At 38.4% G+C, this 25,767-nt stretch overlaps 1 protein-coding gene across 19 annotated transcripts in view; it reads left to right on the top strand.

Annotated features, from left to right (window-relative positions):
• Positions 1–25,767, top strand: part of NRXN3 (neurexin 3) — a 1,716,647-nt gene that overhangs the window by 423,131 nt on the left and 1,267,749 nt on the right. For all 19 annotated transcript variants that reach the window (XM_056134049.1, XM_056134032.1, XM_056134029.1 and 16 more), the window contains exon 5: positions 3,359–3,520. In XM_056134049.1, the coding sequence (XP_055990024.1) occupies positions 3,359–3,520 (162 nt within the window). The remainder of the gene's footprint in view (positions 1–3,358; positions 3,521–25,767) is intronic.

The following is a 25,767-nucleotide window of genomic DNA, read 5'->3' as shown; positions in this document are numbered from 1 at the left end:
CTATTTTAAACTGTAAATAGCTTCATTAATATTTGATGATAGACTCATGGCAGTCATATATACTTTTTTTGGGGGGGGGGGAAGGTAAGGTTGTAGGGCTTCTATGGCAGAAACTCAACTGAGGAAAGTTTACCTCGAGTTTCCTGGAATATTCATTAACAGATGGGGCAGAACTTTCCACATTTCTTCCTTCATGGTCATACATTCATGGTTCTGCTTTTGAGACAGGTCAGGGTGAAGGTCACATGCCTTACTGAGGATTAAAGGAAGGATTGTAGACTTTCTTTTCCAAGTGGTAACTGGGAGTTGAGGTCAAGGTAATGAGGCATTTGTGAGTATTTTATTGAATTGTATCTTTTTGGTTCATCACCTTGCCCTGAGTTCAAGGTTGTATCCACAACATGAACTGATGTATTGCCATACTCCACTTTTGTCAAACTATGGAACCAAAGCTGGGGTTACCTGTCTTGTGCGCATCCAGCCTCCCAGCTCAGATATGCTGGCAGTTTGCTGTTTGAGAACAGTAATGAGAAGATTAACAGTAAGGATTCTCTAGTGCCATCTTACCTGCCAGTTCTCTCAGCTGTCCATGCACGAAATTGCTTAAAAGCTTGAGAAGCATTCTTAGAGAGGAATGGTTGGAAGACAGTGTTTCCAGCAGGAAACATATCTGGCCAAGTTATAAAATCATAACCTTCCCGGGAATAATGAAGACTCCAGCTATTTTTGAGGCAGTCTCCTGTCTCAAGTTATTCTAAACTGAGAGGAAAGAGAAGAGGAAAATGGGCCTTTCCATCTGCATAAATACACCAAAATACAGGGAGGTCCTGGATCTTTAAACATAAACTATGGAAATCCAGAGTAAACTGTACAGTATAATCTTCTTCTGATAGGTGTGAACAATCCATGAAACTTCTCTGCTTTAGGGGAGAAAGTTATGATTATCCATGCAGGAATTCAGAGTCAAATGGGAAAAAACAAATTGCTAATGTACTGGTACTTCAACATATTGGTATGTCAACTTGTGGAACGATAACCTTTGGGGGTCTTTATTTTCAGAACAAGTGGAATAAGTATGTGCCAGAAGGTGGGGGGGAAAGGGGACTGGCATTCATTTGGAAGAGTCCCTGGGAAGTGAGTATGAGGCCCCCTCTCCTTGGGGTGAGATCTGATCTGAATTTTGTTTGGACACGGGAATTCACATGACAAGATGGATGCCAGCATTTTGCAGGGCCTGAGCGGGCACCAGAGTTTTCCACCAAGTCCTGGTCTCATTGTCTCCTCACTCTCTTTTTCTGTGTTGGGTGCATTTTTTTTGAAAAACTAACACAAGTTCATTCATGCAATGTGTCATTTTACTAACCGACGAATGTACTAACACCCTAACGACTCATCTTTGTTTTTAGTTTTTTTAATTAACAATCGTTCTGTTCACAAGTTTTTAATTTCCTTTCTTCCCCCTTTTCCGCAAAGCACTCAGGCATCGGACACGCTATGGTAAACAAACTACATTGTCTGGTAGATATCATTCTTATTGTCTCTTTTTTTGGGTTTGCCGTGTGTTGCCCCCCTTCTCCTCCCCAAACCCCTCTTTTATCCTCTTTAGACTTATTTCTTCTTTTAAGATTTGTGTTGAATTAAATGCAAGACTTTCTTTTTTCTTTTTTTTATTTTTCTTAAAGAAGGGGATGTCCTGGAAATGCTCTTTGGACAATTTGGGTGGGGATTGTTTCTTTTTCTTCAGTTTGTAATTTATTTTTTTCTGCAAAAGTAATATTTTTTTAAAAAAAATTCTTCATTTACCTAAATTATTTGGCTTGGTTTTCTTATTTTGCAACTTCCAAGTTCCAGGCTAGGGACAACAGAAATTTCTATTGAGGACTCTCTTCTCTCATGTCTTCCTGCCCCTTGACCCTCCCTCCTCTTCCCTCTCCCTTTTCCTCAACCTCCCGTTTTTCTTTCCCTGTTGTGTGGCCCTGGCTGCCACAGCAGATCTCAGAGGCAAATCCACTCCTTTCTGTACACTTCCTGGCCCTTCTTCCAGTGTACTCCCCTTTGGGGGGGCCAAAGGGATCTCTGCCGACTGTGTTCTCCCTATAAATGCTGCATGGCATGTTCCTGTCTCGTGGACTCCCCATTGGCATCAGACTCTGTCCCCTCATCTTCCTCCCCATTACTAACAACCTACCCACCATCAACCCAATTCCACCTTCCGTCTCTCTGTCTCTTTAGTTTTTCTCCACTCTTCTTTTTATTCTTCTCTCATCCTTCATGTATTTGGGGGTTGGGTTTGGAGTTTTTCTTTTCTTTCTCTTTTTCCTTTTTAGTGAGGGCGGTGGGGCCAGGGGAAAATATGACGCATTGGTTTGAGAGCTTTATTTTTCCCACTTCCATGCTGTTTTTTAGTTGTTACGTGCATGTAAGTGTGAAGTAGTTACATTCTTTCAGTTCTCACCCACTTCCACACTCCCCCCCATTTCCTACCATTTGCTTTGCCTCTCTTGGCCCTGGATAATTTGCGCATGGGTGTGTCAGTGTATGGTGTGTGCACGCTCTGAGTTCCCATATTTTCTTTCTGTCCTCTGCTCCTCTCATGAATGTTGGGTGTATGGGTGCTATTTCTTCTCTGTGGGCATTATTATTTTTATTTTGGTTCTTATTCTTATCATTTTTTTGTTAGAAATGGCTTTCTTTTTTATTTTTATTTTTTGGTTTGGGTCATTTCTTCTCTTGGTGGTGGGGATGGCAATGAAGAGAAGTTGGGGTTGGTGGTCTGGGAGAGTACAGAGCATGTCTCATCATGACACATCAAAATTGACTCTCTTCTTTCTTCCCCCTTGAATGCATGTTAACCAGTGTGGTGTGAGCCCAAAAAGAATCAAAGAAAACAAAAGTAAAAGGAAAAGAAAAGAAAAAAATCATCAAGAACCAAAGACCAACCCCTAACAAATCCCATCATTCAATGTCTCCTTTACTGTTTTCACAACCACCATGAATAATAATCATTTTTTTAAAAAAATGATCATTTAACCGATGAACTGAGACAAGTGATGTCGTCTGAGGATAGTTCCATTTTCTTGCCTGACTAAGTGTTCCATTGGGTAGGGGTAGTTGCTCAGCTTGGCCATTCCAACAAACTCTCCCAGGAGTTGGCAGGGGAATGCTGGAGGCTTGGGCCACAGGAAAGGCAGACCAGAAAATGGAACTTAGCTGCACATATCAAAATCAATCCAAATTAGAGGGAATTCCTCACCAAAATCTGAATGAAAGTACTACCACAGGTAGGGGAAACCACTAAATTTTAATAGGACTTTAAGTCATTGTTTGGATTTTTTTTGTCCCTATGTCCCTTCACCAGGTGACAATCTCTGTGGATGGCATCCTTACCACGACAGGCTACACTCAAGAAGATTACACCATGCTGGGCTCTGATGACTTCTTCTATGTGGGAGGAAGTCCAAGTACTGCTGATTTACCAGGCTCACCCGTCAGCAACAACTTCATGGGCTGCCTTAAAGAGGTAATGTCTCTCCATTCTATTTCATGATAAATGAGATTACTAGTTCAAAAACTGTCCTTAGGAGATTCTGTTCACTATTCTATTTGACCATAACTTGTATCAGAAAATGCTCTGGACTTACAGAGGGTTAGGTTTCTGTTCAAACTGATGATACAACTTTGGCCTGATCACTTAAGTGTTTCTAGTTCTGTTTTTATTTTTCACTAAAGAAAAACCTCTTCATGTGGCTAGATATTCTTTTTAATGTGAGGGAGAAAAAGGTAGATGAAAAACTTTTGAAATGACGAGGGACCAAATACATGTAAAATTTGGATTTGTATTTTTGACTTGGTCAATAATGAAGCTCTACTAAAAGTTGACTCAGTATGTGATTGTGTCTTTTTCTAAAAATTAACGCGTATTATTTTACATTTTCCAAGAGTTTGGTATTCCCATTATTTGAGATGAAAGGGGAAAAAAAAGAAAATTCTGTGCTTATGACATTAAGGACCCAGAAGACTATTTTTCCTCTATTTTTTTTCCTCCTAAGTGCTAGCAGCTATGAAAAATCAGCAAGGATTTACCATTACTCATTTATGACTATTGTTGCTGAGGTGTTGAGACCTCAGTATGAGAGCAAAGGAGTTTCTGTAAAGTATAAGTTCAATCTCAAAGGTCAATTGTTGAGGCAAAAAGAATCAAACTTGATTTGCTAGAGTACTTTCAGAACACTGTGTCATCAGCATTGGACACTGCACTTTTTTTTGTTTGGCTTTGTTTAATATACAAAACAAGCTTGATTGCTAGATATCTATACCATTTCCCAGGGAGGAATTCCTTACGAAGCTAAGAGTATTTCTTTTTGTAGATAACGATACTTAAAAGATCCCTTGTGACATGTTATGAGCTTCCTCTAGGGCTACACGTTTTATTCTTACTCTGCTTGTCTGAAATCTGTTAAATACAAGTTCTATATGAGAAGGCATTCCACAGGTATTGATAACACTATTCAACTGTGTGCCACAGTCAAATAAGACAGGAGCTGTGTCTACTATGCTTGGCATATTAGAGATATATAAAAAGAACTTATTGAATGAATGAATACATTTATCAGATAATCACCAAGTGTCCCTTTTTTAAGCTTTATCTAAATTTAATGATTCTTTGTAAGGCATCATTTTCATGCGGGAAGGTTTTCTAATTTATGAAGGGACACTGATAAATAAGTATTTGCTACACAGGACACAAAGTGCTTGGTACCATAGACTAATTGTTCTAATTGAGTAGAGGAAGCATACATTTTGATTGGTTTGGAATAGAGAACTGGTATTTGAACATTGCCTGGCTGCAATAAAACATGTGTGCTCTGAGAGGCAGGACTAGGGAGGAGAAATATGACAAAAGAAGAAAATCAAATTGCATTTTGTATTGTTCTTGGACTGAGGACAAATTCCAGAAGAGAACCCTGTAGTATCTTCCTTCCTCATGGGTATTAACTAGGTTCTGGGTACAGGAAAATTACAGTGGACAAGGACACTTCCTTTTTCAGATTTACTCCCATTTGGGTAGAATAATGCATAGACAACCCAAAGTCTAATGATGTCGATGTCTAGTTCCTAAACATGTTGAATCACATTACATTGGAGTTGTTGCACTTTCATTAGAATATTCTAAGTATGGGTTAGGAGTAAACAATGGGGTTATTTTATTCATTTTTACGGGAAAATAGCCTCTGAGTTTTTTTTTATTTTCTGATACAATCAAGGAGTGGCCCCTAAGCCTAATTTTCCTCTGTGCACAATGATATTGAACCATATTTTAATTAAGCATTTTGAGACTAGCAGTTTACCAACCTCAAATTTGGAATAATGCCCTGAGTATTCTGCACTATATCTAAAAGGCCCTCCCGTTGATCGTCGATTTGCTCGAGCGGGCCCAGTAACGTCTCCATTGGAGACTTTGTTGTTACTGTGTCTGGCATATCGAATACTCTCGGTAGCTTGCCGGGCTCTCCGAGAGGGGCGGAGGAATCGAACTCGGGTCGGCCATGTTGGCTGCGTGCAAGGCAGATGCCCTACCCGCTGTGCTATCGCTCTATCTAATAAAACAGAAAATATCTCTGATGACTTTATCTTTGCAGACCTAAAGTAAATCATAATAGTATCTAGACATAGAGTTAGAATCTTCAAAAGTCTATAAAATTATTATTAATAGCTTAAAAATTAAGTGTTATTTTGGAATAGGATCTGTATCAGGAATAGCAGTAATTACTCACAAATATACACACAGCTGGTAGAAGAAATCTGCACTTTAGTTTTATAATAAATTAAATAAAGTAAAAACTGGTTAAACAGTAAGCGAATTCAAACTTAGTTAATACTAAGTCCTTTGTCTAGCACTTCTTTAGGGTTATAGTTATAGGGACTTCGGAGACTATCTCTTTGTCTAAGTGGTTTCCACAGATACATTTGAATCAAATGTAGTTCTGCTTGTTTCCTTTTTAAAAAAATTTTGCAGTACACTTTTACTAATATGTCTGTTTAGGTGGTACGTTTCTAATTATTGCATAAGTATTCTGTTCCAACGTAAAAAAACAAAACTGATTGTTTAAATCAAATCCATAAATGTTTCCAGTACTAAGATTGGTTGATAAATCTTATGTTTTTTAAATTTATGGCCAAATTTTCATATTTTTTTGGTAATCTGATTAAAAAAAACCACCAAAATCCAGCATTTACTTGTAGTTGTAGTGGCTTCCATAATCCGGATATTTTGTTGTTGTTGTTGCCTGACCATGAAAACTTTTTTTTAAACTTTTTTTGCTTTTTGGGTCACACCCAGTGATGCACAGGGCTTATTCCTGGCTCTGCACTCAGGAATTACTCCTGAGGGTGCTCAGGGGGCCATATGGGATGCTGGGAATACAACTTGGGTCAGCCGTGTGCAAGGCAACAAACGCCCTACCCGCTATGCTATCACTCCAATCCAAGACCATAAAACCTTTAAGATATTACTAAAAGAAATAGAGGGCCTGAGAGATTTAGCACAGTGGGTAAAGTGCTTGCCTTGCACTCAGTCCAAGATAGATTTGATCCCTAGCACTATATATGGTCTCCTGAGTAACACAGCACTACTAGGAGTAACCCTGGAGAACTTGGAGTAAGCCAAGCACAGCCAAGCACAGCCAAGTGTGACAACAAAACAAACAAACAAACAAACTAGAAATAGAATAAAACACAAAGAAATGGAAGGACGCCCATGATTAGAGAATGGACAGATAAGCATTATTAAACTGTCTTATCTAAAGAGATCAACATAAAAATGCAATCTCTATCAAAATAGAAGTGGCCATTTTTTGTGGATATAGTTCATATATGGGCTGGAGCGATAGCACAGCAGGTAGGGCGTTTGCCTTACACGCGGCCAACATGGCCGACCCGAGTTCGATTCCTCCGCCCCTCTCGGAGAGCCCAGCAAGCTACCGAGAGTATTCGATATGCCAGACACAGTAACAACAAAGTCTCCAATCGAGACGTTACTGGGCCTGCTCGAGCAAATCGACCATCAACGGGAGGGCCTTTACCTTTACCTTATAGTTCATATAATAAAGTTTGTATGGAAGCAAATTTGAAAGAAGAAAAATGAGACATTCACTTCCTAACATGAAACCACGATTCAAAGCCATAGAAATGAAAAACAACTTTTTAATGGGCTGGTCTAGGAAATTATTTTCTTGTTCTTTTCTTTGACAAGTAAACAATAGAAACTTTTTGGGGGGTGGGGGAGTGAAGGCACATAGAGCAATGCTTAGGATTATTCCTGGTTCTGCACTCAGGGATCATTCTTGGTGGGTTCAGGGAGCCATAAGGAGGACTGTGATCAAACCCAAGTCTGCTGTATGTAGGTGCCTTATCTGCTGTACTGCTCAAGCCCCGAACAACAGAAAATTTAATCTAAGCTGAGATTTGACTCCTTGAGAAAAGTCTCCCATTTCCCACCTTAATTGCCTCCAGTTATTTTACAATTTCTCTTTCCCTGCCCTCTGTTCTTCCCTTTTATCTTTTTTCTTGCCAGTAGTGACTCTAAATTGCCTTAAGCTGATCTGGGTGCTTTTGTATATCATTTTTTATAAAAGTAAAGACATGGTAAAGGGATCAGGAGATTTCTGTGCCTGATCATTCTCTCTCTCTCTCTCTCTCTCTCTCTCTCTCTCTCTCTCTCTGTGTGTGTGTGTGTGTATGGGGGGGTGGGGAGAGACAGAAAGAGAAACAAAAAGAAAGGAAGGAAGGAGGGAAGGAAAGAGAAAGAAATGAAGAGGGAGGGAAAGGAGGAAGGAAGGAAGGAAGGAAGGAAGGAAGGAAGGAAGGAAGGAAGGAAGGAAGGAAGGAAGGAAGGAGGGAGGGAGGGAGGGAAGGAAGGAATAAATGAGGGAAAGAAAGAAGGAAAGAGAAAAGAAGGAAAGAAGGAAGGAAGGAAAGAAAGAGGAAAAGAAAGGAAGGAAGGGAGGGAGGGAGGGAGGGAGGGAGGTTGATTTGGAATGATGGTTTACTGCACCTGTGGTTAGACTCCATTATGTTATGATTCCAAGTGTGGGTTTTGCTTTGTGTGCACAACTTCTAACTTGACAACTCTGTGAAAGCCACAACAAAGAGCTTAATCAGTCCATAACCGTATCCTACTAAGTGCTGGAATCTTCTTGTGCTGTTTCATTTGGTTCTTTCTATTCCATTACGCTCTCTCCTCTGTCTGTTACTTCTCCCTAGAAATCTTGGTTTCCTTCTGGCTTTTCTTTTGCCCCTGGAGAAGCTCACGTGCTGCTGAGACTTCTGGGACAGGCTGCACTATCTATTTTCCATTTTCTATTTTGTTTCCTTTAGGGCCCAAACCAAGTGATGATGATGCTCAGGACTCACTCCTAGTGGTACACTCCAGAATCACTTCTAGCAGTCGATTGGGGGACTATCCTGGGTGTGTGCAAAGCAAGCACCTAAACCCCTATACTGTCTCTCCGGCCCAGTCTGGTCTATCTACCTCTATTCTCACCATCTCTGATTGGGAGGAAGTATAAAACAGAATTGGGGAATGGAACACATATTTAAGGGAAAAAGGATTGGGCAGAACATTATTGTGCATATTACATTCCACATCCCTTTGTGATTATTAGTCATTTAAAATGGAATGGGATTTTGCAGCCAGTGATGGTCTCTGAACAGATGATTAATGGTTTAATCTGTAATAACTCTACATTTTATGGAATCCTGATAGGAGTCCACATCTGGTGAGCTAAGCTATTTAAGGCTGTGTTAATTCTCTTAATTGCTATACGTTTATTCAAATTGCTAGCACCTGCGGGCTTTTGGATAATGTGTTTGTTGTTGTGTTTTTATTTTTTTAATATACCCCCTCCCTTTTTTCTTTACCTTCTTTTACTGTCTTTGCTACTGTGTCTTTTGCTATCATTTTATTTCTTTGGGTTTTTCTCTTTTTTCTTTTCTTTTCTTTTCTTACTTTAATCTTGATACTCAGGACATTTGTATTCTGTTCCCATTGTTCCTACCTCTTTGCTTCGAAAGCCTCTGCTTTGGTATCTGTCCTGATTTCATATAACTGTCCATAATAAATGAACTTAGAGCATGAAAATTAGACGTAAACATCCTTTTCCCCCTAGAGTAGAGAAATCTGTGCTGTCCCAGGATGAATAAAGATCAAATAAGGATTTTGAGAATGTGGTTTAGAATTCTTTGGCTTTAGAAACAAAACCCAATGTCTACGACTTGCTTAGACTCATTCATACCAGATGCAAGACTTTTAATATGCCACTTGGCATATCTTATTCCAGTGCTTTTATCAGGTAATATATTCTTAAGTGTTTTAGGTTTGGGAGCAAATAGGATGAAAATGTAAACACTCTATAAATGATAAAATATTTTATAAGTGCTAGTGATATTAATGAGATTTAAAGACGACCGTTGGACTAGAGCTGTTACTGGATTCCACGGGATGTCAAGAGACCGCGTGGCCGCCCACCTACCAGATGGTCAGACTTCTTTGTCAAGGTCATGAATGATCGGTTTGAGGCCCTCCATGTTCCCGGAGCGAAGAGATGCCATTGGGCTACACTAGCACGCGACAGGGACAAATGGAGACGTTACTGGCGCCCGCTCGAGCAAATCGACGACTAACGGGAAGTTAAGTGATTAAGTGATTAAGTGATATTAATGTTATTAAATGAGATAAAGTGAATTATATCTGACCAAAGAATCATTTATTTCTCTTTGCTTTTTTTTTTACCTTTAAGATCCTATTTAGAAGGTTCAATGTGTTAATAAAAGAGAGCAGAGCAGATGCTAACTGGAAAAACATACTACTCTTTGACATACACCTATCACTCTATGAAGGAAAGATAGTGATCACTCACTGCCAAACCAAATACACTACTGTGGGGAACTTCTAATGAATAAATACAAGTTCCTGCTCACTAATTTTTTGATAGCAAGGTAAAAATTGCTACTATCAGTGTGAGGAAAGAATGCCTTCACAGAATGGAAGAACTAGTACGAAAGGGACACCAAGAGAAATGATATCCCAGCAAGGTAGAAAGGATGGGAACATTCACGAGAAACTGGGAAACGGAACAATTGCACAGAAAGAAAAAGTAAAAGAAAACTATATTTTAGGATTTGGCTATTAGGTTGACTAGAGAAATTGCAATCATTATCTGCAACGACCTAAGAATACATTTTTTGGTACAGAGGGTAAATTGACCCTTCTAAAAAAATTAATTTCTGGATTATAAGAAACTGGCATGGGAAGAAGAGAATTACACTGTGGATTACAGATAAGAAGCAAACGCTACCTTGATTTATCAGATAGGTGTTAAATAATGGCAAGTTTGGAGCTCTGGATGGCTGGAACAAAGAAGCACGTACCTGAGGACACATATTCAAGAGAATGGAAACTTCAAGAATATTTACATTGCAATACTACAGAACAAAGAGACAGAGTCTCAAGTTCCTGCTCGTTAAAACAGTAGAAGTTGATGGACTGCTTAGTTGATGAGCTAATGATACAATATGTTTGGAAAATATGGTTTGGCTAGAATTTGTTTTTATTTACCTTTTCTTTGACTTTTTAATATTCCTTCTTTATTGATCTTTTAAATTTATTTTTTAACTTAGTTTATTTTTAATTTTTTTGTCCATCCCTCTTGGAGAGCCCAGCAAGCAACCGAGGGTATCCCGACTGCATGGCAGAGCCTGGCAAGCTCCCTGTGGTGTATTTGATATGCCAAAATTAGTAACAACAAGTCTCACAATGAAGACATTACTGGTGCCCGCTTGAGCAAATAGATGAACAGTGGGAGGAGAGTGCTACGGTGCTAAAGTATTTTAACTATTTTATTTGATTTTTAAAATTTATTTAAAATTTATTTTTAATTATTTTTTAAAATTTTAAAAATATTTTTATTATTTTTTTTATTTATTCTCATTCTAAATCCCATGATTCTGTGAACTCTAACTTGGAGACTTCTAATCCCAAGGTGGTGGTTATTTGGTTCAAGAGTGGGCAGCTCACTGAATTTAGATCAATAATCTAGAGGCTTTGGGCATTGTTCCTATCTTGTATTGAGAAAAGCTTGTGGTGGTATAAAGCTGCACTCCAACTACCATGCTACCAAACAGAGAGAAATTGAAGCCAGGATGGGGGAAAGCAGAGAAAAAAATAAATAAAAAGCAAATACTAGGCCCGGTGACATTCTTGAGACCTGGATCAAATATCTTTTCAAATTAGAATGCTCAAGGATTTCTAGTCAGAATTGGATAAAGCTTTTCTTGGGACAAAATAAGCTTGAACTGAATTTGCTGTCACTTGTGAGAGCCCCTAAGTGATATAAAGGGATGGTCCCATTTTGTCTTCTTTGGCAAGAAGATAGGTATTTGACAGGAAAAGAGAGTCAAAGTTAGGAAACAGCATCAGAGTCTGTTAGAAAACATCATATTTCTCTACATTATTCAGATTTGACTTGAACAAATAATACCCCGGGATAAAGAGAGACATTTATTTATTTATTTATTTATTTGCTTTTTGGCAACGCTCAGTGGTTACTCCTGGCTTTGCACTCAGGAATTACTCCTGGAGGTGCTCAGGAGACCATATGGGATGCTGAGAAGTGAACCCGGGTTGGCTGTGAGCAAGGCAAACGCCCTACCCACTGTACTATTGCTCTAGCCCCCAAAAGAGAGTTTTAAAATAAGACTTTAAAAACCCATTTGTGATTTTTTTGGGTGGAAATGGTAGAGAATGGGGAAAGATGCCAAATACTAAATATGAGAAAAGTGTAGATAATGCAAGCTATCTGGGAAAAATTTTGAAGTGCATTATTTACAGAAGGTGAAAGAAAATAATGACCTAAAGATCCAGAGTCATAGTGTTCTTAGCCTATAAGACTAAATTTAAGCCACTGTTAATCAAACTCAATACATCTATTCAGAATTGTTACTCAGCCAATAATTGAGAAAAATACTTGGAAATACATTTTGTGACACCATCAAAAAGATGGGAAAATAGGCATAAAGTAAGAGCTAGTCAGTGAAGGAGTAAGTAGGTGGATTCTCTACTCTTTCAGGCACCACAGAAGATTCTAGTTAACTCTGTTGATGATGTTCTAGAGAAGAATATAGCACCAGTGGGTTGATGTCTTTATTTTCTCATATCCTTCCAACTATATAGTGTTATCATGAATCAGTTTTCTGAAATGAAAGAGATAGCTTGATTAGACCAAGTTTATTGTGTTGAAAACTTTCCTTGTTAATCTCTAGGTAATTTGACTATAGGTTTCACTAAGACCATAGGGTACCCTTGTGGTAGGATTTGAGGTTCCCAGCCATTATTGTCAACTAACACTTTAAATTATTATTATTTCCCCTGACTTTTACTGGCATTATAACGACAGCAATTTTAATTATCATAATAACAATAAAGACTAACAATTATTGAGCAGTTAATGTCAATAGATGAAAACTATGTGCTTACAGGGCTAACTATACATAATCCTTAATTCTCAATAAATGTTTATGGTAAATTATTTTATCAATTACTAATTCAAATTTTAAAATAAGTTGTGTCTTGCCTGGGACCACATAGTTAGCAAGGGTTGGTGTCAAGTTATAGTTATTGCCACCATTGCCTGTCATCTCCACTGACTCGAAGGACTTGGTGGCAAACCGTAAAAGGAAATAAGGTCCTTAGGAAATGGTGAGTCTGTGGCCAAGCCCTCTCTAGGGAATGGTCTCTCACTATAATTTAGAGGTTCTACTTCATAGGAAAAGTCATTTTTTCAGGCAAAAGTAGATTCTGGGAGATTGGATACAATTACCTATTTCTTTCACCTTACCATTGATTGTTCTAAGGGGAAGACAGTTTTTGCTTGATTTCCCACTTTGACTGAGCAAATTGATATTGCTCAACCTGTGAATGGAAGAATGACTTTCATTATTGGACCTAAGTGGGAAGTAGCTTCTCAATGTCTAAACACTTCACAGTGGAATACCTTAGTCTTGAGATGTGCAGCATATCGGTACTTCTGCTCTAGCTCAATATTTTCTGTGCCCTCATAAAGCCAGAATAAAAAGAAGCTACTTGAGGACTTATTATGGATATTTAGTTTGATTTCTGGGAGTCTCTTATTTGTCTTTGCATTTTTCTTTTTTCAAGATAAATTCAGTGGAACTTATTGCTTTCTAAAAATGTCACTTATTTACAGAAAATGTAATCTAGCACAACACTCCTACTGAGAAAGAAATCTCTTGTGTCTTCAAATGCCTCAAAGGAAACAAAAAATAGTTCTTGTGCACATATACCTACAGGGAAGAGTAATCATTGAGCTAATGAATTCACTAATGAATTCACTAATGTTGTAAAAATTATTTTGCAGATGCAAGAATGACTATTCCGTAGTGCTATGTGCTTTAGTAACTTTCTTTCCCGTCCCTTAGGGGCCATGACTGTGCTTTTGAGCCACAAGTAGTTCCTGCATAGATCTCAAGAGAGAGATAAGGGCAGATCAATTCAGATGTAGCTTAGAGTAGCCACAGTGCTAACCGCCTGTCAGCCAAGGACATTCTCCCCCTTCCCACTTCCTCAGCCTCTCCTTCACCAGCCAATTTTGGCAGATGGTTTATCCTATATTTCATGGAAAAAATAGAAATTGTTTAGCATATACTTCTCCTCCTATTTTTGCATTTACCTTCCAAGATACTTTTCGCTGCCTTCTTTTCTCCTGTTGTGTAATATGAGCTTTTCTCTTCTCTGGGTGAAACTAATAGTCTTTTCTGCCTATTTTGAGACTTAATTCATTCAGGGAGTTCCCATTTCAATCATCTTAGCTTCTCTTCACCTTTTTTCTCTTTCATCAAAATCATCTTCTTGATCCTGAATCCTGCTGCATTTAGACTGTAGTGTGTTCTTTAATTTCAGTGAAGATTTCCTGAGGGAGTAACTATCCTCAACACTTTAGCCGAATTGTTGTCTTTTTTTAGCTTTCTCAGGGTAGACACATTTATTCTATATTCTTCCAGCCATCAGTTTTACCTCCATTGCATTAAAATTATTTTTAGTCCTTACAACATTGTCTTGTAATGATCTGTGTTTATGTTTTTCTCAATACCCTGTTTCTATAAGAAGGGACTATGATTTATGTTTATATGTACTGAACACTCCACTTTGAGTCTTGCGTAGGTTTGACACACGAATATATAGGAAGAGTATTCAATAAATTAATAGATATTTATAAACATCAAAGAAAAATGATTGTTTTAAATTTCTGTTTTCTGCCTATATCTATTTACTCAACAGCACATCACATATTTACTTGTTCATGAGTGCAGTAAATATTCAATACATCCCCACTTAGCTATAAGATTTGTTCTAGGTGTAAGAATATGTGGTGAAGCCATATATACAGATATTCACCTGCTTCTTTATTCCTTGAGCCTGTGGAATTCACATTAGTGTTTCAGGAGACTAGGAGTAAATAAATAAATATATAATAAATAATGAATAATAAATAAGTAAGCAGCGAGTTAAGACATTTTCAAATAACAAGTGGTTAAAAGAAATTAAAAGAGAATAATACCAGGGTCTGGGAGGTTGGGACTCTACTATTAGACTAGTCATGGAAGGATGATCTAAAAAACTGATAGATAATGAATCTAGGCTCTAAGAAGGAAGGTCCGCTCCTTGCCTTGGGTACCAGGTAGCTTGTGGAAAAACAAACTACAAGCTCCTCTTGCAAATGGGATTCAGTGGGAGAGGTGGCAAGAAAAAAATGTTTGCAGTTAAACACCCTGCTTTTCTTAAATGATTGCAGCAATCAAATTTCAAACCATCAAATCTGCCTTCACCCTTGAGCCTTTATGTGTCTGTATGTTTTCTATCTAAGTGAAATATCTGGTCCTGAGCACAGGACTCTCGCTTTGCATGCCGCCTACCCAGTTTAGCTTTTTGGTATCCCATGTGGCCCCTTGAACATTGCCAGGAGTAGTTCTGGAGTGCAGAGCCAGGAGTAAGCCTTGAGAACTGCTGGGTGTGGGACCTCACCTGTGGCCCCCTCAAAGCCCTCTCCCACCCAAAAAACAAAAAACCAAGGAAACTTTATCGTTCCTTTTCTCCCATAGGGCTTTTACCATGGCCTTACCCTCACCATTGCTGCCTGGATTCTATGATTTCCTTATTCTGGCCTCTCCTTTGCACCTTTGAGGCTTGCCACTCTATCTACTTCTTTGCAGGCTTACAAGAATGTCCTAGTCATTCCATCCTTTCATAAAACTCTTCCCTTGATTTGTGCCTTTTTAAACTCAGGAAAGCAATGAATTCTTCTTTTCCAGGAAAGTTGTTAAAACACAAAATGGGAGGCTTGATTAATAGCACAGTGGGCAGGTCAATGTGCTGACCTTGCATGAGCTGATCTGGGCTTGGTCCCCAGCACTACATGTGGTCCCATGGGCCCTGCCAGCAGTGATCCCTGAGCATAGGTCTGAGCACCACCAGGTGTGGTACTAAATCCAAACAGAACTAAATACTCCCTCCCACTCCCCCCCCCCCCCAACACGCACAGCAGAGTTTTTGAGTCTTGAAAAAATAGTGATGAGGGGCCCAAGTGAAAGTACAGCAGGTAGGGCATTTGTCTTGCATGTGGCCAGCCCGGGTTCAATTCCCCGGCATCCTATATGGTCCCCCAAGCACCACCAGGAATAATTCCTGAGTGGAATTACTGAATGGAATAAAATCCCTGAGGATTACTGGGTGTGACCCAAAAAGCAAAAGAAAAAAAGATAGTGATGAGATCACTCACACAGGATGACCGATTACTTTCAGAGAACGAGATGTGCAATTTCTGTTCAGTGAGCTGTGTGAGACGGAAGCATGCTTCTGTAGGTTTGTAACAGACGACACTGTAGTCATCTATTTATTCAAGTTAGAAAACTCAAAATGAGCTTTCTTTTCCCTTTGCTCTTTATCTTTCACTAATCTCTCACATCATCATATTGACTTTTCTTGTTATGTTTCACACTCAATTCTTTTGGTCTCAGTCATCAGATCCTACATTGGCCTCTGACTATACCTCACCCACTATTGAGGTATTGTGAGTTTACCCCATTCCCTTGTCTGTTATTTTCCATGCTGTGATTATCTTAAGAAACATCTAGTCCCCACAGGAGTATGTCTTCTTCAGCTTCCGACTCAACAGCTCTGCCAACTTCCACCCATTTTTATAGGACTCCTCTTACATTTACCAACTTTTAAATTGCCCATCCTTGGTGATCTTTCTACCTTCCAAATTCCAAGGTGCTTCTGTAAAACAGCATGTGTGTTCTCAGATTTTGGAGATAGTTTTGGTATTAAGTTTGTCACTACGACTTATGTGCTTTGGCAAATGTAGCTTCTTTTCAACTCAGTTTACATCTATAGTAATAGCATATTAATATCTACCTCTAAGACTGTGGGGTGGGGGGGGGGGACTGGAGCGATAGCACAGCGGGTAGGGCATTTGCCTTGCAAGCGGCCAACATGGCTGACCCAAGTTCGATTTTTCCACTCCTCTTGAAGATCCCAGCAAGCTACCCAGAGTATCTCACCCACACGGCAAAGCCTGACAAGCTACCCATGATATATTCGACATGCCAAACACAGTAACAATTGTCACAATGGAGATTTTACTGGGCCTACTTGAGCAAATCGATGAACAATGAACAATGGGAGGACGGTGACAGTGATAGTAACAGGACTAGGGGGCTTGTAGGTTGGGTAGGATACTTGCCTTGTATATGGCCAACCCAGGTTCAATCCTTGGCATGCCATCTGGTCCCTGGAACACTTTCTCTGAGCATGACCAAGAGCTAAATAATATAAATATCTACCTCATCGGTCCTGAGGATCAAATTAGATGATGCCATACCACCACATAGTTAGTGTTTGGTAACTACTAGCTTTAATTATAACTTATTTCATTCCTAAAAATCCCTGCACAGTTTTGTTAGATTTTATGAGAAGCATAATGTTTTTTAACACAGACAGGTTTTTTAATTTCATCAATAAACATAGGTTCATTTAAATATTGAAGAGTAACTTATGTTCCTCACATGAAATCTCAGTATCTTTATTGCAAAGAACTTTACTTTCTCCATAATATAGTTTGAACCCAACTGAATGGTGTTATCAGTGAAATGAAATTTTCTTTCTATAAATTGTGATAAAAAAATCCTTTTGAAGAGTAGTCAAAATGTATGTGCATGTACAAAATACAAATTCAGTAAGTTAATTTTTTTAAATTTCTGGCAATCAAATTATTTATTTTATATGATGATGCTCATCTTTAAATGATGATATTTGACTTTATTAGCATATCTTTTCATCATAGGTACTTATAACAATTCTAATAAGATGCCAAGTAAAACAAAACTGAGTTTGAACCTCCAGAATGTGCTTGATGATCAGTAATGTTCATTTCAAGTCTTGAATTTTTATAAAATTTAAATTTCTTTGAAGTACCTTAAAACCCTCCAGTCACCTTTAAATCATTCATTTAATGAACTTTTGCTACATTCCTGGCATGACACTCGGAATACACAATGAACTGGGAAAATTCCTCCTCAGAAAAATTTTGCATCTCAGGATTTAAAAATTCTTGTTTGCAAAGGGTGAAGTTAGTGGTTCCCAACTGGGAATAATTTCAACTCAGGGAACATTTGGCAAATGTCTTGAGATATTTACATTGTTCACATTGGGTTTAGAGAGGAGTTAGAGTAGAATCAAAGATGGAAGTAAAAATTCCATTTCATAGAGACCATGGTGATTCCACATTCTCCCAGTAGAAACAAATGAATTTGCCCCAAAGTCAGTATAGCAAGGTTGAGAAACTGAAACAGGAAGCTATTAAATAGTAAATGGAGTTCTACTTCCAGATGACCATGAAGAGTGATTCTAAATTCCTTTCCTTGGATACAAAGAATCTATATTTGTACCATTTCCTCAATTAAATTTAAGAATTAAAATTTTTTAAAAAAACTGTAATTTTGTTACTAAGATATTATGGTTTATAATATTATCAATAATGGTTTCCCATTTACATAATTCTAACACACACATCACCCATGTACTCAACTCCCTCTTCCAAGGACCCCAAGAAGCCTCCTTCTTAAACTTCCTCCCCAACGTAATTGTGTGGATCATTTTTCCATTGTGTTGCCTTTGGACCTTTTGTGTTCCCTTGCTGTGTACCTCTAGGTGTCATGTATGAGAGAGATCATTCTGTATCTATCTTTCTTCTTTTTGACTTCACTCAACATGATATATTCCAGTTCCATTCATGTTGCAACAAATTACATATTTTTCTTTCTTTCTTAGAATTGCTTGGTATTCCGTTGTGTATATGTACACAACTTTGTTTGTTTGGGGGCCACACTCAGAGGTACTCAGAGGTTACTCCAGGTTCTGCACTCAGAGATCATTCCTAGTAGGACTCTGGGTACCACATGGGGTGCTAGGAATCAAATCCAGGTTGGCCCTGTGCAAGGCAGGCACCCTACCTGCTGTACTACAACTTCCTGGACAGAATTTAGAGTCCTGAGTGAAGCCCTTAGATTATGGACAGCTAATCTATGACAAAGGAGATAAATACATGACGTGAAACAATGAAAATCACTTCAACAAATGGTGTTGGGGAAACTGAATAGCCACATGTAAAAAAAAAATTTAATTAGAACTCTACCTCACACCATTCCCAAAGTAACCTCAATCCTCCTTTATCTAAGATGATAGAGCATCCTCAAGTGGTTCTCAGCAGTTCTCGGTGAACTGTGCTGACATATAAGCACTAGGGCCTGAGAATGTGTTGCTGTCTGGGCTCTGCATTGCCTGGCATTCTTGGGCCATTCAAACAATGCTGGTGGTTTGCAGGGTTTCACAAGTCATCCTGCCAGGAGTAGAGCTTTATTGGTTGCATACTTGACAAGCATCCTAATCTTTGCAATTTCTCAGTCTCCTCATTTCCTCTTAAAGGCACTGAAAAGCTAGCAGGAGGACCCTTGCCTATTGGGTAGCACTGTAGCACTGTCCCCCTCCCCGGTTCATCGATTTGCTCAAGCGGGTCCAGTAACGTCTCCATTGTGAGACTTGTTGTTACTGTGTTTGGCATATCAAATACGTCATGGGTAGCTTGCCAGGCTTTGCTGTGCGGGTGAGATACTCTCAGTAGCTTTCCGGGCTCTCCAAGAGGAGCAGAGGGGGTCGCCCAGGCTGGCCTCCTGCAAAGCAAATGCTCTACCGCAGTGCTACCATTCATACATGAAAAAAAAACTATATGGAATTGGGTATAGAAAAGCATATATGATCTAATTATAGACCCTACTTCCCACTATTGTAAGATATAACATGGGGGAAGTTTGAATTTAGTTTGTTTTCCCTCTAGGAAACTTCTCTGCTAGCTTCATAGGACCACATTTACCACTTATATTTTGACTCCTACATCTGAGAAAGAAGATCATAAAAATATAGGGCCGAAAAGTAAAGGAGGTTAGGATTTACCCCAAACCCATGCAGCTATGGCAGTCAGAGAAATGATGTTTAAAAAAAGAATTTCTGAAGACAAATAGTGAAGTAAAATGATTTTATTTAGGAAAGATGAGGGAATGGAGTACCCCATAAAGTAAGAGAATGGAGTAACAGATCCTAAGTTGTGGGTCACTGCAGAACTTGGTGCACTGAAATGGTTCTGAAAGCTTTGTGCAGAAATCCACTTATCCTGTGAAGTAGGCATTTGAAAAGCACCAATGCTTTGTGTAAAAGTATCTTATTTGATTTTTTTATACTGTTGGACTTAGAGGTAAAGGGCGAATAGGATATTTGAAGCCAGTGGGGTCCATCTTTGCAGTATTTATGCTCTAATTTTTTCAATATGTTAGACTTTGAGCGTTAGCAGGCTTACATTATTAGGTCCTACAGAACAGGCAACAAAGGCAGAATGCTTGTATGAACAAAACACACTTGTTTGTCCTGACACTTTGCAAATTCCATTGACTTGTTCAGGAGAATATTCCAGAAAGTATTTATTACACTCATTTGGGGCCCTCAACTTTGCAACTATTATCAGGGACATTAATATATAGATTATCTGTTGAATGTTTTCCTTAAAAACTGCATATAATACTAGACAAGACTCAAATGATTCGAGCTAATCAGACTGGTAATCAGAGGACCTGGTTTCAACAAATCATATAAGAATTTTCAAGTAGAATCTGCAAATGTTTTATAATTGTTTTTAGTATTGCATTTTTGGTTATTCATGGACTAATGGTTGTTTATGAAAGATGTTGCATGTCAGAGGAAGTCATCAGCACCCAACTAAAAGAATTATTGGTATATGTAACTAGGATCAAACTGAAGCCTTAGAAATGGTACAAACAGATCGAAACATAAAACCACAAAGGAAAAGAATAAGAGAAAAAATTAACCGAGAAAACACAAAAGGTCAGTGAACATTTTATAGCATCAAGTATATACTATGGATGGTTAGTTTAAACATAATGAACTAAATTCCCGAATTAAAATACATAAAGTGGCATGTTTTCTATATACACTATATACACTATGTACTACTAGAGACTATTTACTGCCTACAAGTAAATAATGTCAGATGAAAGGACACACTGAAACTGAATATGAGGGCTGGAAAAAGATCTTCCATGAAAATGGAAACCAGAAAGAAAGCTAGTATACTACACTTATATTAGGTAAAATAATATTTAATTTAAATTAAACTATATTTGGAAATGGAGAGATAGTACATTGGGCAGGTGTTTGCCTTGTCAACCTGGGTTTGATCCCTTTCATACCATATGGTCTCTGATCCCTGACAAGTGTGATACCTGAGCACAGAGCCAGCAGTAAGCCTTGAGCACTGCTTAATGGGGCCAAAAAGCTTAAAATAATGTAATAAAAGTGACCATTCTGATTATAGTTTAATGAATTTAGAAATTACAAGATGCTTAAAACATACAATTCCCCCAAATTATAATTTATTATGGCATATGATCATAGTTTTTCACAGATTTATAGTGAAATATGGTCATTTAGATCTGAGATAATAAGGTCACAGGAGAATCATACCTTTTGGGTTTTATTTTATTTGTTTATTTTTTTTTTGGAGTGAGTGGTTAGGCAAAAAGGGTTTTCAGGAAGAGGTGATGGCATGAGCAAACATGTACCTTTGCAACGAAGTAAAATGTGAAATCTCAAAGTAAGGACAACTTGATACTATAAGAATAAAAGAGGTAGGGGTAGAAGTGGTAGTATAGTTCTTGCCATGTAATAGTAATGTCTTATAATTTTTAAACTATATACCAGAACCCCTTCTCAGTATTTCTTATACGTTTGCTTAGTCCATCAAAAGAAAACTCAGGGGGACTAAGATGATATGAAATAAGGCTGGAAACATCTATTTGCAACTGAGGCAATACTTTCTAAGAAAGTTGGAATGGAAATTATAGGAAGGAAGTTGTTAGTAAACTTATCAATGTGATTGGATGTTAGAGGTTAAAGCAGTAGGAGGTCACAAGTTCCTGGTTTGAGTGACATTAATGGAATATAGAGATAGTGGAAGGGAAGTATATTTAATGAAGACAATGCTAAGTTTAGTTTTGAACATGTTGTGTTGGAGACGCTTATGTTATATGAAGACCAAAATCAGGTTCACAAAGCTTGAGCTATAATTGTAACCAGAATACAAGGAATATGTTCAATTAATTAGAATTCATGAAATCTGGTAAGGAAGCACATCAAAAACACATAGAACAATGAAATTAAGAGAAAAAGAAGCATGTGTGTCACAGTTTTTTTAAAATTAAATTGAGATTCTGTAGTTTACAATTTTGTTATATTAATAAAGGTTTCTTGTGCACCTAATTCCAACATCACACCCCTTACTGGTGTACCCTATAACTCCCCAAGGGACTCCAATGGCCCTCTTTCCCAGTTCCTCCCCAAACTCTGTCATGTGGATAAGTTTTCCAATTACATTGCCTTTGGACCTTTATTGGTACCTTGCCATGTGACTTTAAGCATCACTGACTTTTATGAGAATGAAAGAAAAACTTAAAAATGTGGGAAAGGAATCAAAGAGTTAACATGAGATCCTAGACAGTAAAAAGCTTGCAGGAGGGAGCAGATTTAGTGCCAAGAACAAGCCACTAAGTTAAAACTTGAAAGTGCCAGTTTAGCTGAGAGTTCAGAGGCTGTGGCTACTTTAATTTTGTTTGTATATCAGAGAAACTTAATCACTTCATGATTCAGAGGCAAAAAGTAAGTACTGCCGAACAAGCTAAATATATATGAAATTTAAGGCTGAAGTACATCTCAGTTGATAATCCGCACTTCTATTAAAATACTTTCTGAACTGATTCATTAAATTGTATATAATAAATCTTATTAAGACATATTTTGCAGGCTTTGTCATCACTAAAATGCGTTTCTTTATGTAATCTTAATAATTTACATTCTCAATCTGTTATTAGGCTTTAGTGGTTTAGTAATGGGTTTAAGAGGCTAAACACCTTATATGATAGTATTTAAAAGTCCACAGTTGTAGAACAGTATACTCAGAGGATAATTTTATCAGATTCATAAATGCTATCTGACCTCATATATCTGAACTCTTGATCCATCAAATGTCTAGAAAGCAGTGTCAGTGCAGATGAATTCAATTAAATTTAACTTATTCATAGAATACCATGCATCTTTACTAAGAGATAGAGAGGACTTTTGTTCTTAAACAGCTTGTGATCGCATCTGTTTTGTGTGCTTATTGTGAAAAGGACTTAGTGACTTACATACTTAAATCTCAGGAAAGAAACTAATCATTAAGAAATATATTAAATACTAGGCCAGAGTCACGTCGCAAGTGAATACATGACACCGTTCCAGGAATTAAGAGAGTGATAAGGAATAGAATATTGGGGGCGTTTCCATTTCTCTCCCCTTATTATGTAGTGGTTGTATATATATCACTACTATGTATGTGTAGATATATATTATATAATACTATATATACAATAAAGGATTTTCTAGAGAGAATTCAACTGTATTATTATTTTTTAATTTTTATTTGTTTATATTTTTATTAGTGAAACGCCATGAGGTACAGTTATAGACTTACAAATTTTTGTGCTTGTGTTTCAGTTATACAATGATCAAGTACCCATCCCTCCACCCGTGCCCATCCTCCACCACCACGGGTCCCAGCATCCCTCCCACCCCCCTTACCCCCATCTTACCCTGCCTCTGTGGCAGGGCATTCCCCCTTGTTCTCTCTCTCTCTCCTTTTGGGTCCTGTGGTTTGCAAGAGAGGCATTGAGTGGCAATCATGTTTGGTCTATAGTCTACTTTCAGCATCCTTCTCCCACCCTGGGAGGATTCTCCCAACACCCTTTATTTGGTGCTCTCTTCTCTAGCTGAGCTTCCTTTTCCCCTAGTACGTGTGGCTGGCCTCCAAGTCATGGAGCAAAATTCCTGGTACTAATCTTGGCCACTCCTGGGTGTTAGTCTCCCATTTTGTTGCTTTATGTTCCCCAGATGAATGCAATCTTTCTGTGTCTATCCCTGCTCTTTCTGACTCATTTCACTTAACATGATACTTTCCATGTAGTACCACTTGTGTGTAAATTTCATGACTTCATCTTTTCTAACAGCTACATAGTACTCCATTGTGTAAATGTACCAAAGTTTCTTTAACCAGTCATCTGTTCTCGGGCACTCAGATTCTGGCTATTGTAAAGAGTGCTGCAATGAACAAACAAGTGCAGATGTCACTTCGACTATACTTAAGAGAACAAAAATAAAAAACCAAGTGATAAAGAAGCAAGATGTAATTAAAGGCATCAGATACCATTTGCTTCTTGACCACAGACCTCGTCTTATTTTTCTTGTATGTCCCCAAGCAAAGTCAGCATAGCTACCATTACAAGTGAATAGTCCATGCAGAAATGATTACATTTAGCCACTGGATTAGTGCAGCTGAGGCATGTTGTACCATGGGCTTGTGAATACTTTCCCAGCCATGGTGCTAATGACAAAGAACATAAAGGCAGAAGAGAAAGTGAGCAGTAAGAACCTACTTACAGAAGCTTGGGAGGAAACACCTCCTTTCCAGATAGTGTGGGACACAGTATCAATGTATTGGCCACACTCTCTGGACTCTTTCCCTTACTGCTGTATCATAAAAACATGCTTCCTAGATAAATAAATGAGCCAATTCTGGATTATAATGGACCAGCAAACAAAAAATAAATTGAAAGTGTGTATACTTCCAATTCCTTATATATATTTCTTTTTCATAGAGGTCCGCCAAACTGTTTCTTACCTTTAAGGGCTTATCACACTGCCAGTTTTGTGAAAATAGCATTGAAAGTGACGGCTCTGTGATTTTTGCTGGGTTTTAGTCCCTAAAGGCAAAAAGAAAAAAGAAAAAAAAAAAGCATTTCTGAAAGAGATTTGAAAATTGTGGACTCTGATAACACTGCTAGTTGTCAGGATTTTCTCTAATGAACAGCTTATCAGTAAATGTGCTCAGTGGTTAATTACCACATTAGAGTTTACTGGCATAAAGTGTAATAGAATGCCCATTGTCTTTATGCAAATTTGGACTTACTGCAGGTTAAATCCTGGGACCTGAAATCTAAGTTTTCTGTCATAAATTAGACCCATGTTCTAGTCCTGCTGGGACTGGCAGAGACAAAAAACCTCAGGAATAGGGTGATTGGGTGGGTGGGACTCACTCTTTAGACAATCTCACAAATGCGGGCATAGCGAATTGTGCTGTAGAGACTCTTTGGTGTTTTTGTTTTGATTTTGCTTCATTTTACAGGGGGTCAGGCAATCTAAGTAGCCATTCAGGGCTCAGTTGATGTCAAGTCATATAATCCAGGGGGTATCTGGAGGTTGCATAATTCAGGTAGAACTATGCTCTAGCTATACAAGATAGGAGTAGAGAGCCTATGAAATATAATCAGATTCTTAGGTGTCTCCATCAGCACTGGCTGCTATACACATTCCACGGACAAGGAGGTTTGAAAAACAGCCATTTGTTTCTCATAATTTTAGAGACTAGGAAATCTAAGATCAAGCTGTCTGAGATTTTAAGTCTGATGTGAGTTCTCTCTCTCTGCTTTAGAGATGATATCTTTGTTTTTGTGTTTACATAGTGGGGAAAGATATTATCTCTCTAGTGTCTCTTCTGTAAACCAACTACTATCCCTTTTTTGGTGATCCCATATACTTCATTTTTATTTATTTATTTATTTTTAATTTTATTGAATCACCGTGAGATAGTTATAAGCTTTCATGTTTGGGTTACAATCACACAATGATCTAAATCCCATCCCTCCACTAGTGCACATTCCCCACCACCATTATCTCTGGTATAACCCCCCCTTTCCTACCCTTCCCCTGCATCCATGGCAGACATGATTCCCCATAATCTCTCTCTACTTTTGGGCGGGCTGGAGCGATAGCACAGCGGTAGGGCGTTTGTCTTGCACGCAGCTAACATGGCCGACCCGAGTTCGAGTCCTCCGCCCCTCTCAGAGAGCCCGGCAAGCTACCGAGAGTATCTCGCCCGCACGGCAGAGCCTGGCAAGCCACCCGTGATGTATTCAATATGCCAAACACAGTAACAACAAAGTCTCCAATGGAGAAGTTACAGGGCCCGCTCGAGCAAA

Source organism: Sorex fumeus, unplaced genomic scaffold (genome assembly GCF_029834395.1).
Source record: "Sorex fumeus unplaced genomic scaffold, SorFum_2.1 ptg000098l, whole genome shotgun sequence".
NCBI lineage: Eukaryota > Metazoa > Chordata > Mammalia > Eulipotyphla > Soricidae > Sorex > Sorex fumeus.
This window is presented reverse-complemented; position numbering and strand designations above follow the sequence as displayed.